Raw genomic sequence first — 15,823 nt, 5'->3', positions numbered from 1 at the left:
GGACAGGGCACCCAGCTCCTGGGTGTAGAGGCAGTCTTGCAGGAACAAATATACACGACAAGTGTCTGGAAAAGGAAATCTGTAGGCTCTGTTTCCCCTTCTCTGGGTGTTTTGAACACCAGGATTTTGCTTAACTGTGTCAGGTACTCAGGGCCTGAGCCACGAAGGACGGTGCCTGCAATCTTTGGGCCCATGGATGTCTTTCTCTCTCTGCTTTCCATCACTGACAGTGCTGGAATTTCCCCGAGGCTGAGGCTTCTCCTCCGCGTCCTTCAGTGTGACCTGTTGGTTCGGCTTCATCTTTTCATCATTTGAGGAATGCAATTAGTCAGAATGTTTGAAAAGTATAAATCCAAGACGCATCACCCATGGCCAAAACTATCTTTTAGCATATTTTCTTTATACTTTTATACTATACATTTTTAATTCTAAAAAAAAAAAAAATGTAAGCATTGAGCATTCCACAACACTTTCCCTCTTAACACTTTACTGACAGAGATTAATTAATGAAATGCCATAATAGGTCTTTTAATGTAATTCATTACTGAGACCAAGCCAAGATCAAGAAGAGTCCCTGAGACTCCCAAAGCCTGGAAATAGAATAGGGTATTTTATTTTTATTTTAAGCTGTGAGCGTCTCTCCAGGATGTCCTGTCCTTTGCAGCAAACACTTATTTTTTTCTTTCGCTCAGAAGCATTCTCTTGTGATTGATTAGTGATGAGTCACACTGGCAGGGCAGGCTAAGGAGAAAGCAGCCACGCCTGGCAATACACGCAGTACTTGGTCTGTTTAAACAGGTCTGTGCCATGAGTCTCAATATGATTACAATGGCACTCTGGGAGGTTGTCCAGAGGCCACTGTGCTCTCTGATAGTTGCCGAGCTCTGACAACAGAGGAAATTTCAGGAGAAGCTCCACATATTCTTGCACGTGTATTCTCTCATAAATAAGCATTCCCTTCAAAGGCCACACAGAGCCCCTCAGTGGACAAACCCGGAGGATGCTGCACTAAGCAGAATAAGACAGATGTTCAGAGAGACATGCCTCATGATCTCACTCGTGTGTACGGTGTAAAAGTGGGGATGGGTGGGATAGGAGACATTGATCAGAGGGTGAGATGCCTCCATCACAGCTGGATAAATTCTGGAGATCAGTGTACAAGGGTGACCGTAGTGAATCACACTATATTGTTTACTTAAAATTTGTAAGTGTCTTGGGGTTTCTATTGCTGCAAGGAAACACCATGACCAAAAGGCAAGTTGGGGAGGAAAGGGATTATTGGCCTTACACTTCCATACTGTTGCTCATTATTGAAGGAAGTCACGACAGGAACTCAAACAGGGCAAGAACCTGGGGGCAGAGATGATGCAGAGGCCATGGAGGGATGTTGCTTACTGGCTTGCTCCCCATGGCTTGTTCGGCCTGCCTTCTTATAGAACCTAGGACCACCAGCCCAGAGATGGCACCACCATGAGCTGGGCCTCCCTATTGATCACTAATTGAGAAAATGCCTTATAATTGGATCTTATGGATGCATTTCCTTAACTGAGCCTCCTTCCTCTCTGATGACTCTAACTCATGTCACGGTGACGCACAAAACCAGCCAGTACAATAAGAAAGCAGATTTTAAAAGTCTTAACCCATGGGTATTGATGGATATGTTAATTTGACTGGGATAATTAGTACAATGTACATACATATGTCATACTACTACACCACAAATGTAAAATATGTACAGTTTAAGGGTTTTTTTTTCCAAAGGCCAGAAATAACTCTCTTTTCCTATGGCTGAGGAGTACGGTAAGGAGCATTCAGAGAGACTCACATTGCTACCCACTAAACACACAGGGTTGCATGGCTTGTAATTCTGAAGAATGTTCTCACTCTTCCTCTGTCTCTTCTCACCTTCCCGCCCACCAAACGCACACGTCTTTATGCTTTTTGTATCAAACGTATTTTTGTTTACCATCTGAAGAAACTACATAAAAATAAATCGCTGGAGACAAGAATCATGAATTGAAACCATCTCAAAGATTTCAAAAACTTCAAGGTCTTACATCCTTGAGCTCAAAGTTGCTCAAAGCACAGAGAAAACTCACCTAACGGCAGATATTAGGATAATACCTAAATACCACACCGCTTTCTATCAACAGTCTGGGTCAACAGACATTGCCTCCCACACTGGGTACCAAACATAGTGTAATGGTGTGATTTTCTTTTCCATCTTCACCCACAGAGTCAGTCACGGGCAAGGACCATGTCATTACCCTCACACCTACAGCAGTGACGCAAAGGCTGAAATCACAAATAAGTAAATAGAAATTAAAACAAACAAAACCTCCCCTAATGTCACACCAGATTGCACAAGAGCAAAACTCTGATTCTGTTAAGTCAGGAATTCTGCAATGCTCTGCCATATCAGGGGTTCTGAGATTAGGGGAAGTGCTACATTTTCAAAGGGATGGGGGCAGACTGAAGTGAACACAAAAGAAAGCAAACATCTCGAGGAATAGTTATGTTGTGAGGTGGGCTGAGAAGAAACATCTAGCCTTCAGAAGATTCTCACAAATGACCTATAATGGCTGAGCACACCCTAGGGACAGTTGCTCTTTCGAGAAGATGTAGATTGGTTTTGCCTGACTCCCCATGGCAGAGTTAGAGCCACTGGCTGGAAACTCTACAGAAGAACCTTCTTAAACAGCTTGGGGTTCTCTGTGAGAGACTGTAGGCTAAATGGGAAGGCAGAGGACAAATTGATCTCATAGGAAAAGTACAGTGGTGCTTAATCAGCTGCATCAGAAAACATATAATGTCTCTTCTAAATCCCAGATCTGCTCCCAACAGATTCAGTGCACAGGTGGATTCCATATGAACAAGTAAGAGCCTCAAGTGATTAGTGGGACACATGACTGTTCACAGAACTGTCAGGTAATAAAACTAGAGAATAGTTATGATGATGTTTCTGAAGGCAGTAGGCTGCTTTTTTATGTGTCTGGGTATTTTGCCTGCATGTATGTATGTGTACCGTGTGTGTGTAATACTTTGGATGTCAGAAGAGGGTGTCAGATCCCCTGGAATTTGAGCTACAATGATCATGAGTTGCCATGTGGGTGCTGGGAAGCAAACTCAGGTCCTCAGTAAGATCATCCAGTGCTCTTAATTGCTGAGCTGTCTTCTCCAGCCCCAGGGCGAGCCACCTGAATGGAAAAGGAGGGGATCTCTGACCCATGAAAGAACTGAGATTTAGAAAAGTGAGATTTAGTTTGGTTACATAAGGTTAGTGGTATCAAGCCAGGACAGACAAGATCCCAGGCTATCTGAACTAGACCTGATAATTCCCAGGGCCTCCACAAGGTGCATTCCTGGTGAATGAACCCCTGGCCATGCTCAACACTAAGACTGTAAACAGCACCTGATCTCAGAATGGGAGGCATTGTCTGGAGCTGGGTGCTGATCCAAAGGATCCAATATGATGCCTGTCACCACTGGCTGTACCCATAGCTGTGAATGTTGGCATCACTGTCCTGACTGCACTTGCCATTAAGCTTGTGGTGCCTTTAGACCAGGAAGGCCATTGGCATAGAGGTGGACACACACATCACAATAATGCTGACCCCATAGGAGGACTCTGACATGCACCTGGAACCTATGACTTCACATGATTTCCAAAGCAGCCTTTTAAATCAGTTTTGCGGTTGTTTGCCACCACTTGTATCTCAAATATTCCCCAGCTTGGCAGCAGTACCTTGGCTCCCTCCACATAGAAGGCCTGCTGAGGAGGCTGGAATGTGTGTGAAGGAGGAGATGGAAGCACTCCCGGCTTCTATCAAATCACTCCTAGCTTTCGGCTACTCATGTGCAGGATTCCATTGAGAGTTAATCTGGGATCATCTATCAAAAGACACAGACATTTTAAATATCCCGGGGTTTTGTTTAGAGATCAAATTTCAAAGTTTTGACTGCATCTGGAGTGTTTGCCTTGAGAATGAATACCACAGCAAAGGCCAGACAACTGCCATCGCCCTTGAAATAAGCAGAGAGCAGTGGACAATGGAGTGGTGACCCACCAGAAGAAATCATTCCACCCTGCTCTGGTTGGGTGAAGCGTGAGTTTACAGAGTCTTCATAGGTCCGTGGGTAAGAGGTTACTTAAAGGAGCACACAGCCTCATCACTGAGAAGCCCAACCCAGCTTGGGGGACTCACCATACTACATCTGTACAGCTCTCTGCAGGACCTTCAGGCAGCTCTGCCCATCCCAGTGGGAGGGTGTATTTCCCCCTCCATTATAGCTGCTGAGATAACCTTGGTGGGCTTTAAGAATTTGCATGCTTCTGAATTTCCTGAGCCTCGTAAATTCAGTTTACTTCTGAAGTCTTAGAAGCACCCTTAGTTCCCTCTGTGAGGGATTATTTCAGTTCAGTGGAAACAGCCACATCAGCATGGTCACAGAGACCAGGCTGTGTGAGCACCTGCTGCTTCCCTTTGAGCTGAGTCTAGCGTTCAGCCATCACTCCTAAGAGGCTGGATGGATCATTCAAGCTTGGAGACACACAGTGGCTTCCCTGCTTATGACCTGGGCCGTTACTTCACTCCTATGGGTCTCTATATCCTTTGTCATAAACTATGGTACTTCACGAATTGATAAGCAGGAACAGTAAGTGGCAGAGACCTGGCATGTAAGTGCCCAACACTCTTGGTCCCTTGCCTCCCTCAGTCCTTGTCCTTGATTCTTCACTCACTTGCTCACCAGAGCAGAGTGGCAGGTTTCTCCAAGATACACAGAGTGGCAGACAAGCCCAGAGAGGTCAGCAGCAGCTTTAAACAGAACACAACCGTCCACCTCTGTTGGAATTTTCCCACGGGGACTGTGTGATCAAAGCAACTCGTGCGCAAAGATTTCACAGCAATGGCAATATCTTACCATAAAACCAATTCTCAATGGTATCACCCATCTACCTTAAATAAGCTGCTCTAGAAATATAAGCCGGCAAAAACACATGGCAGGAAGTTGATTGGCGGCAGATACTGCCTGGGCTCTAATATAAGACCTTAGGGTGTTGCATATGGCGTGGAGGAGACTCTGCTCTTATCCTTGGATGCTCTTTTAAACAAACAAACAAACAAAACTGGCTTTTGAGAGGCCAGGTTTTGTTCTAGATTGTATTAGTCAAGGATCTAACCCCTCCCCCAATTCCATTTTTGTTCTCTATTGCCTGTCTATGCAACTTTGTGCTTTCCTGTTAATGTTAAATAATACATAGTTACAATCTTGATGCTTTCAGATTAAGATATTCTAGGCTTTTTCAAAACACATTCCTCATTCTACAAACAAGGAGACAAGGGGCAATATTGTCACATTTTTTTCCAGTTGCTATAGAGCTTCTGAGAATCATTCCATTTATTTTAAAAATGTAGCCAAGAGAGCAATGAATTACAATCTTGGCAGCTGTGATGTCCAGCCTTTAAGGGTTACTCATAGCTATAAAGTGACTACACACTATTTCCTGCCTTACTTAGGGTCTTGAAACACAGTTTCTCATTTTCCTTCTCTTCCTCCACCCATCTTCCATTCCCCCATAGTAAGAAGATGATAACTTCTCACATCTGGCTTAATCACCACCACCACCACCCCCAATCGGTGTTGAGCTGTCAAGCCTTTTCCTACATGTCCAAAATAGGGTCTCAGTGCCAAGGTAGCCAATGCTGGTTCTGTCAGCTTGGCTAATGGCATCTGATACTGTGTTACAAAGTTTAACCTTTCCACTGTTCAGTCGGAGGCTTTTGACCTATCAAGCCTTACAGACATGCCTCTTACCTTCTACAAATCTATGGGAGAACAAACTCTTCAGACCCCAATAAGAACACAAAGCCCATGATCTGATCCTGTAACATTGTCTCTCTTTATGCCTGAAAACTATCTTGCCTCTTTTTTCATAGTCATCAAATGAAGCTCGTTCACTGTGACCACGAGAGAAAATTATAAAAATCAAGCCAGCAAAGATTTCCACAGGGAAAGGCACTAATTGTTGATGAGCAGAGTGAAGCAATAAGAAGCAAGATCTTAACTGGAGTCGTGGTTAAACCTTTTTAAGAATTTCTTTGTTTTATGTGTATGCCTATGTGCCTGAGTGCATGTGTGTGTACCACCCACAGACACCAGAGAAGGTTGTCTGGTCCCTTGAACTAGAACCATAGGCACTTGTGAACTGCTGTTTGGGTGCCGGGAACCCAACCAGGTACCGTGGGAGTGTAGCCAGCTTTCTTAGCCACTGAACCCTCTCTCCGCCTCCCAGTTAAACTTTCTGCTGAAAGTGTCTAATTATAAGCTAGGCCGTTTCATTTTAAGTCAGTCAAAAGTAAGACCAACCTCTGTGGTGTGTGTGTGTGTGTGAACTTTATTCATTCAGCTCCAGGCTTAGAATTCAGTAAAGTTTCTTCTACCTTTTGTTGTTGTTGTTTGCATCAAACACTTCTAAAGAGGAAAAAACTGGAGAGGAGAAATTCCGACTGCTCTCATATGGTTCCTCATATGGTTAAACTGTCTAGCAGTTTCTTTCCCTGCTCTCCCCTGTATGCATGTGGACACAGAACTCTCCTGCAGAGAGAGCTCTCCCCAGCTTCTCCTGTAGGAATTCCCAGACTCTTGTTTCTGTTGTTGTTTGGTTTGGGTATTTTGGTTCTGTTTTTTAAAACCAGTCTCTCTGGTTATTTCTCTCAGAAATAATGTTCCACTAGCCCTGTGGTAGACTTTTCTCTTGTTTTCTTTTTAAATTGAGACCGTTTCACATCTGACTACTTACTATAAGCCTTTATAAGCACTTACTAGAAGTTTCCACTATATTCCCATGGATCAGCAGCTTATACAGGGTCTTTGCAAGGCCACCTGCATCCTGTGTAGTGATTCCTGGCAGCGGCTTCAATATGACTAGCGCTTTGCAGTTGTTTAGTGGTGATTAAAAACTGGGGGGAGTAGACAAATTAAAGGAGCATGTCAGGGAGTTCAGGTTGTCTCTTTGGGTCTTTTCTGTAAGAACTTTTGATGTCCCCATCGCATGGTGATCCACAGGGTCTTTATTGACCATTAGTGTCAAAATATGATTCAAAAGTTTGTTTTTCTTTGGAAACGTTTTATCTAATTAATTCCGTTGTAATAAAGGCTAGTATTTTATACCCAGCGGGCCATACTTAACTTGAAATGGAGTGTTTCAAATACACAGCTGCAGGTAGCACAGCTATCTTTTTCTTTCTTTTCTTTTCTTTTCTTTTTTCTTTTTTCCAAATTAAACCTAGTTGCTGCTGGCTTTAGGAAAGCCAAAAACTCTTTCTCTAACTTTCATGACCTCAAAAGGTTCCTATGCCAGGGCTTGTTCGACCCCTCCTGTCTTCTCTGTGTCCCTCTCCTCTCTCAGCTCTGGGGTTGGGGGGCTTAGTCAGCCCCAGGCGCTTCCAATTCTCTATCAGCTTTAAGCGCAGCTTGAAGGAACTCCTCAGCTGCTGGTACAGCCTCGCGGTCGCGTTCGGCTTGGGGCTGACGGGACACGCCCAGTACTTTCTCTTCGTCCTATGATTGGCTCACGAGGTCACATGAGAGCCCCGAAGGGTTGGAATTCTGACTTGTGGCTTTTGGCACTCCTTTTTCTTTTTTAAAAATCGCTGGGTCTGTGGCTCTCTCCTGGGGCTCGGTGCCATTGACTGAGGCTGGAGACAGCTGCGAAGAGCCACCGGCAGCTGAGGTGGCAGTGGAAACTCTCCCGAGATGTTCAGCCAGGTGCCCAGGACGCCGGCTGCAGGCTGCTACTATCTAAACCCCTTGACACCTGAGAGCCAGGAGATGTACTTGCGATTTGATCAGACTGCCAGACGCTCTCCCTACAGGATGAGCCGGATCCTAGCACGCCATCACCTAGTGACTAAAATCCAGCAAGGTGAGTTGCGGGCACTGCCAAGGTGCCGCTTATTTCTGTTGGCTCTGTTTTGTGCTGCTTACAAAGTTATTGTTTGCGCTGTACACTGCACGGATTCTTATGCCACGCTGCGTGGAACTCTTTCAGATAACTTTAGACTTCGGTTCTAAGCAGTCTGTCACAGCACCGAGCGCCTCATAACTAACGAAAATATCCCCAGTAGGACGTGAATCATGAATTCCTAATCCTCAGTGTGTCAACAGAGCAAATGAGAAAGGTTTACTCAGTGTGTGTCTTGGGGAGCTTTTCTGCAGGTAAACTCATACTCTGGTCACATTTAAAAGTGGACACTTGTTTGTTTAATTAGGGAGAGAGCAGAGAGCTGGTGACTAATGGCCCAGCGTTTACAGTACATCTTCATTGAAGGGAAACAGTAAGAATCTAAGCTTAAGGCCATTGGACTGACAACTTGAATTACAGTCTCTTCCTGTCTGTGTGCTTGTGTGGATAGTCACCACTGATTTGTTGACACCGTTTTCTTGCTAAAGGATAAATGTGACTCCTCACCTCAAAACAGAGCCTATGACTACACACACTTAGGAGCACTGGTTTCCTAAGGCAAGTTGACAGTACTGTTTACAAGCTGCTAAGTGATCCTTTTCTATTCTCAAAACATTAAAAACTCTTGTACCCCAAACATGAATAAAACTCATGTTTTGTTTTGTTTTGTTTTTTTAAGGCTTAAAGCTTATGACATGCCCTGTGTGGTACAAATTTGAAGATACCTATTTAAGAGACAGACACATCCATTCACAGTCAATAAATAGTCACCTAGCTCCTAACTACAAACTAAACTATTACATTGGCCCTATCAGGAATTTTCAAGAGCTATTATGAAAATACCGTTCCCAGTTAGATAAATGAATTTGAGATTATATTGAATTTTAGAGGGGAAGTTAAAGTCTGTAATCTTAAAAGATCTCACTGTAATGTCTCCAAAAGGAACAATACACATTCTAGCAGCGACATTTAATGAGATTGTTTCCTTGGAAATGGGCATTTGTTTGCGAAGGTTCAGGAACTGGCTATGTGTGAAGGATACTGGCGCGGCATACCAGTGTGATTGCAGGAAGGATATTAAGTCACTCCATGAACTCTGTGTGCAAGTCTCACTTGAATGCAAACAAAAGTATTCCCTGTGGCTCGATTTAAAAATACATTCAGTTGAGAATAAGAACCAGCTCCATCTTCTATTGAGAAACTACTTACGGTGGGGGTATATTGGGCATTAGGTATATAATCCTATGGACACTGAAACTTTCCAATCTTCTTTATATGTATTGTTAGTCATTGACATGTTCCTTTGGGATAATGGTTGTTTTGGGTGAATTACCATTCTTGGTGAAAGTGGGTCATTCTTACATATGGACACCGTATCTCTGTCTGTGTTTTATTTTTTCATACTTAGAAAATGTGAGGAGTCCCCTTGGGTGGTTTTTTTTTTTTTTGGTTGTTTGTTTTGTTTTGTTTTTAATGGGGTAATGGAATGATTGGAACCAATGGATTCCTAAACGTTAAAAGCTACAGGTTGGAAACAGGAAAGAATCCTACCCTCTAGTGGTCCAGAACTCATGATGGGTTCAATATCGCGCAATGTTTAGTGAGCAGGTACAAAGTGATTTTATTGGATTTACTATATTGATAGGTTGGTGTGGTCTCACAGCCCAGGATGCTAAAATTTGCAACATATCAGTCTGTGAGAATTATGAATGCTAATTTATTTTTCTCTCAGAAAAAAGTGCTTATAGTTAGGTGCCGCTTTAGATCCATTGTAAAGATGAGAAAACAGAGGCAGATCCCTATAGGAGGACTGGCATTTGAACACAAATCCTGAAACTCGTGCTCTTCACCGAAGTGTACTGTGTTTGGGCTTTTATAATGAATGCTAGATAAAACGCCGGCCCTCTAGTGGGCTTGGGGTTCTATAATATACCAAAGACGTGTAAGTACGGAGAGCAAGCACCCTATTAGAGTCCTATTTGGCTCCTCCTCCTCTGATTTCCAGTCAGGTTTTATTTCTATAGTGGGAGCAGTGTACTGTGAGCTTTGGTATGTTTGGATGGTTAGTACCCAGTCGTACAGGACACCTAGTTAAGGTACTAATAATCTTTCATTATCCAACTAAAGAACAGTGCATATAAAGTTAATGTAAACACGATATTTGTAAATCAGTGTCTTAAAATGGCAGCCCCAGCGGTAAACTTCCAGCACTCTCCTTTAGATCTCTCAGAGAAACGTTTGCACGTTGAATCAAGATAATTTGCAACACGGTGGCTGTGACTTCTCGTGGCTGGTAGGAAGATTACAGATGAAAGTCAGTTGCTCTCTGATGACCTCATTCCAGTGAGCTAATCATTGAATGGCATGGCCATGATTCAAAGGCAGATACACTCATGAGGAGGGAAAACAAGAGAGGGAATAATGGAACCTTTGATGATGCTTCAGATCCGAACTGGTACCCAAACCAGAGACGAATCTGAGCTTGCTCATCTAGTCGCATAACCCAAAACTTGCGCACTTGTTGTTTCTCTAGCCTCTTGCATGACCACTCTGTTGTTAATTCCATCTAAAAAGAGAAAGGTTTAAAACAGAGAGCCACAGAGCAGAGTGAGAACCAGCTGGAAGTCACACTGCTACAACCCCTACCCTTACCAACCTGTTCTTCCTGGAATCAATTGGGAAATTGTTGTGGGAGACATAGAAAGGGAACAATAATGGGTCTCAGTAGGACTTATTTTGCTCACCAGGATGAACTGCAGAGAGAGAGAAAAGAAGACATGGGTGTGAGGGCAGAGTGATGCCAATGCAAGATAGAACTGGATTTTTTCCCCTAAATTTTATTAGAGTGAAATATATACATCTTAAACCAACCATGAGCAGCCATTTAAACTGTATTGAATGGTCATTATTATAGTGTTTCCAGCCACTGCTCTAGTCTACCTCTACGACCTTTATGTCTTACTGGAACCGAGACTCTAACTAGCTACACACCTTGCATACGGAGGACCACACAGTATCTGTCTATTGTGACCGAATGATTTCATTTAAGCCAACATCCTTTAGGTCCATCTGAATTACGGTATTTTCACTCAACTTGTTTCCATTTGAATGCTGGGTAGTATTCCATTGTGTTTCTGTGCCATAATGCCTCTTTGAAATGTAGCTGTTATAATCTTCATGCTGTAGAAGAACTGGACTTCCATTGCTGCTCTCTTAGGATATCAGAACATCGTGGTCTCACATAACATACACACACTTTTTGAAAAAGCCAAATCAAAGCAGACCTATAAATATGATTGGTTTTTTGAGGGGAGGGGAACTATCTTTTTTCTTTTTATTTGAAATTCTCAAAACCCATCCTGATATAGCCCAGATTTCAGTAACATATATCAACAAAAGGAAAAAGTCAGGGATCTAGGCTCTGCTCCAATATTCTCTCAGACTCTATGATGGCAGTTTCTAGAACACCACTGGGCCTTTGCTTCTTGGTGAGCAATATGGACAGATTGATCACACACACACACACACACACGATTTTCCTGGTCCTACTTTAGAATTCTCTATAATCGTGTCAGTAATTCTTTGTATAGAACACAGAGAGACTTAAACACAACGTGAGAAAAACACATAAAAGAACCACAGCACCTCTGTGGTGTGGAGTCAATTGGCGGCTTCTAATTTTTCTGAGGAAAGCGGCAAAACAAATTCAGGTTTTTGTTCTGCTCTTGCTACTAACTGCTCCGATGATTTTGGGAAACACACAACTTCTCTAGAACTTCTTTTGTACAATAAGGGTTTGGATTAAGCTCTCTGTAAAGGTTCCTTCATGTCTGATGTTGGCGAATCCTGTGTTCGTGAGTATCTCTTGGGAGAAGGAGGGTTCTCCTGTCCTTGCTGTCCTCCCAGCATCCACCTGTGTGTCTGATCTGACTGCTTTTGTTATTCATGTCCTAAGACCTCATGAGGATGTGTAGTCTGTGGTCTATTTAAATGGCATAATTACTATAATTATAGAGAAACTTTTTTCCTCAGGGCTCCTGGCCTTAATGTGGAGTTGTTGTCATGTCCAGTCTGTCTCAGGGCTATCGTGGGCAGGCTGTGTCTGTGTGTGCCCTTGCTTGATAAGAAATAGAGAACTCAGGAAATCTCACTGCTAGGGAAAGTAGTGGAAGTTGGGCTTTCTCTTTTCCTTGACGTTTAATCTAAGATAATCTTTAATCAGCCACAGCAGCTGAGTTTAACTTAACTGAAGCGGAGGATGCTTCAGTTTCCAGCTAATTCAAGTGGGTGTGGGTAGCATATTTTCTCTCCCCCATTACTGTGTCAAATGGCATCTTGAGAATTTGCCCAACCTAAGTGGTGAGCATTGCCTGTCCCTGGTGAATGAGGACCTCACCCCACCAACTAGGTATTGTCAGACTAAATTAAAGGGTCATTTGTTCCTCTGAAATGCTTGGTCCTTTCTTAACTTACCCAACTGTGTTCTGAGTAAGAGGGTGAATGTGATGGCAAAGAAAAAGGGGAGCCCAGAGAGCAGGGAATGTACCCATCGCCTTGCCCTGTTGCTCAAGCTCCTCGAAAAGGAGTGTGGCAGGTGGCATAAGTCACATTTGCTAAATCAGAGCCATCCTCTCTTCAGTACGGGTGACTGGAGGGCCTGTTCAGAAAAGGTACTATTTTACCAAAGTTACAGGTGAATGGGTTAGTGGCTCAAGAGGTTTAAACGATAATGCTTAAAATCTTACTACATAGTAAAAACAAGGGTCAACAAGTATACCCCAAGAAGAACCTAAGGAAAGAGAGACATGCATGTGAGCATAGTGGGCCATGCATGTGAGCATAGAGGGCCATGATTGTGGGCATAAAGACCATTTGCCCATAATTGCAGGTTGCTGCTCTGAGTTGCTGGTTCCAAAAACAATTCAAACAGTTCTTCAATCTGGATTCTGTGGCAGTACTTTAAGGAAGTGGGGATTAATTTTCTCATCTTTTCCATCCCCCTTCAACTGTACTTTAATTCTTAGTAAAACTCATGACTAGTGGCTGGCTCTTGAAAAGTGAGAGTCCTCGTATTTATGGGTAATGAAATTATAGGCAGAGATAGAGGCACGGGTTATCATCCCAACCTCCCAAATCAACATCAGAACTCCTAGCGAGTGTTGATTGATGATCCAAAACAACTGAGCTTGTGAAGAGCAAATGACAAGTGATTTCAGTCAATGTCTCCTTTAAAGGGGAAGATGTGGGTGGGGCCTTAACAGAAATGTCATTACAAGGATGTTCTGTCTCTGCATCTAGTTATGAGAATACATTAAAATACATACAAGAAGACAAAACCAACAACAAATTACACACCAGATATTTGGACAAAATAAAGATCACATTAAAAATTACTTGACATTTCCATGGGGGCAGTTGGAACATGAGTTGGGTGTGGAGAAAGGTATCATATGCTAGTTTCAGATAGCTTGTAGATGAATATACAACTCAGTAAGATAATAAGAGAAAAAACAATGGAAAGAAGAAATGTTAATTTATAAGATAAAATCAAAAAGCATTATTACACAGAAGTACAAAATATACAAGGCCCTAAACAGTTATTCAAAATGGGCCACAAATTGGATTTTAGCTTTACGTCTCTTAGAAAGGAAAAAAGAAAAAAAAATCACAATTGAGAGAGGGTGTTCCAGGTCCGTAAGCTTCTTAAAAGACTGGATGTTTAGAGGAATTTCCTCCAAAATCTCTATCTGAGAACAATTTCCCACACCAGTCTAATAAGAAGTCTTGAGGGATGCTGTGTCTGCCCACTGCTACAGTGTGGTTCCCTTTAAATTTTTAAAAACTTTATTTATCTTATTTGTGTGTGTGTGTGTGTGTGTGTGTGTGTGTGTGTGTGTGTAAGTGTTTTGCCTGCATGCTTGTTTGTGGATCCCATGTGTATCTGGTGCCTATGGTGGTCAGGAAAGGGCACTGGATCCCATGGATCCTGGAGTTGTGGATTACTGTGAGCCACCTCTCTGGCCCCGTCATTTACTTCTTACACCTAGCAGTATAAGGGCTTAGGACTACCACAAGTTATAATTCAGTGAAAGCATCTGGAGAGGGGTGAATGGATGTGAAAGAGGTTAGGCACAGTCTTCTGACGAGATAAATCCAGCACAGAGACCATGTACAAGCCGTGCTCCCAGATCTGCACTGTAGGGCAGGAATCCCAATAGATGAGTATTCCAGAGGGAAATGCTTCTGAGGTTGAGTAACTTGGGAAGTGATGCATCTTCTTCCCTTTCTTGAATATTCACACGCCATGAAGGCTCAGAGAAACTCTGCTGCTGCAGGAAGCACATAAGGTGTGTGCTTTTAAACTGCCACTCTTTGTCATGAAATCACTGTCCACCAGACACCAGAGAGCGGCGACTTCCAAAGCCAAGGTCCTAAGGACTGGGTGAAAAGTGCTGATTGAGGAAAGTGTGTGGCCTGCGGTTTGTTCAGATAACTCTGTTTTTGCTTCTTGCGTGCATCAGGCAGTACATAGTTAGAAGTCATATTTTTGGACAGTGACATTGCAAATTTTCTGTCTTGAAAAATGACCGATATGTAGTATATTTGATAATAGTCTTTGCCTTCCCTAAACTCCTCCTAGGCCCTCTCCCACCTCTCCCTAACCACCCCTACCCAACTTCATTTTCTCTCTTTAAAACAATCAAAACAGGGAGAACAAAAATGAAAGTCAAAACAGACAAATAAAGAAAAGAAAATTCAACTGGGTAGAGGCAGGCTGATTAGCTCTCTCTCCTTTTTTTTTTTTTAATTAAAACAATAGAATGAAGATTCTATTCTGAGAGGACAGCCCCTGCTCATATTTTGAACAGAACATTGAGAATGTGTTAGAGCAGAGTTTTTAATTACCACAACAGTATAACTAGTCCCAGAGAAGTCTAAAACCTAAGTACAGATGAGCTGGACCCAGGGGAAGGATTGCTTCCTGGCTCTGAGTTGCTCTAACAGAAGTCTTGGATGAGTTCTGAGGTGGGTCTGGCATTTCTGAAGCTAACTGAAGATTTTCTAGGGCTGTCTGGAAGTGGAGTCCTCACCCACAGGGAAGTGGGATGCCCTTCAGCTGCATCAAACTCTCTCTGGCTCTAGGTGTCAACTCAGAGAAGCCTGGGTACTAATGGATGGCACCTGTCACCTTTGTGGTCCAGAAACCTCTTTGGCTGCATTCAGTGGATAGTGTCGGGCCCTTCCTGATCTCAAGAAGAAGAAAGCACTCTCAGCACCGTGGGAGAAAGGGAGCTGGGCAGAATGTAGGACTTTGATTCGTAAAATCTGTTGAACTGAGGTTATCAGCAACTTTTAAATTCCCAGGGAGCTTCCAGATACATTCTTAATATATTTTCCTCTGCTGGCAAAGACATTTGAACATTTATGTGATGTACAGTGTTTTTTTTTTTTTCTAAACAAATTCACAATGTATCAAAACGCTATAGGGGAACACAGGAATTATCCACCCTTTTAGCTAGCCTTAGCCTTTTTTAAAAAGTCATACCAGACCAATGAAACCATCTAGGGCAGTACACATTACCGTCAAAGTTTATGCACCAATGTTCAGAGAGACATAAATTCTCTCCTCTCTCTCTCTCTCTCTCTCTCTCTCTCTCTCTCTCTCTCTCTCTCTCTCTCATTTGTATCTAAAGGAGTTAGAAAGAAAGAACATCAGGTGAAAAACAACCTTAAACTTGCCGAATATACTACTGCTATTAGATGAAGAAAATCAATGGGAGTAAATCCAAAATATCTGGCTGTACTGACAAATGATTCCTCCTAAGGTACGGGAATACATTTTAAAAGATCCTTACA

At 42.8% G+C, this 15,823-nt stretch overlaps 1 protein-coding gene across 6 annotated transcripts in view; it reads left to right on the top strand.

The window, feature by feature from the left end:
• Stard13 (StAR related lipid transfer domain containing 13) overlaps window positions 1-15,823 on the top strand; it is a 199,848-nt gene that overhangs the window by 35,795 nt on the left and 148,230 nt on the right. The window contains exon 1 of one of the 6 annotated variants that reach the window (XM_029477488.1): window positions 7,599-7,927. The exons of 3 other annotated variants lie outside the window; for them this stretch is intronic. In XM_029477488.1, the coding sequence (XP_029333348.1) occupies window positions 7,759-7,927 (169 nt within the window). In that variant the 5' untranslated portion in view covers window positions 7,599-7,758. Of the gene's footprint in view, window positions 1-7,598; window positions 7,928-15,823 lie in introns of those variants that run through there. 2 more of the 6 variants (XM_021161874.2, XM_021161875.2) reach the window with 2 other exon arrangements.

This window comes from Mus caroli, chromosome 5 (assembly GCF_900094665.2).
Source record: "Mus caroli chromosome 5, CAROLI_EIJ_v1.1, whole genome shotgun sequence".
Taxonomy (NCBI): Eukaryota; Metazoa; Chordata; class Mammalia; order Rodentia; family Muridae; genus Mus; species Mus caroli.
This window is presented reverse-complemented; position numbering and strand designations above follow the sequence as displayed.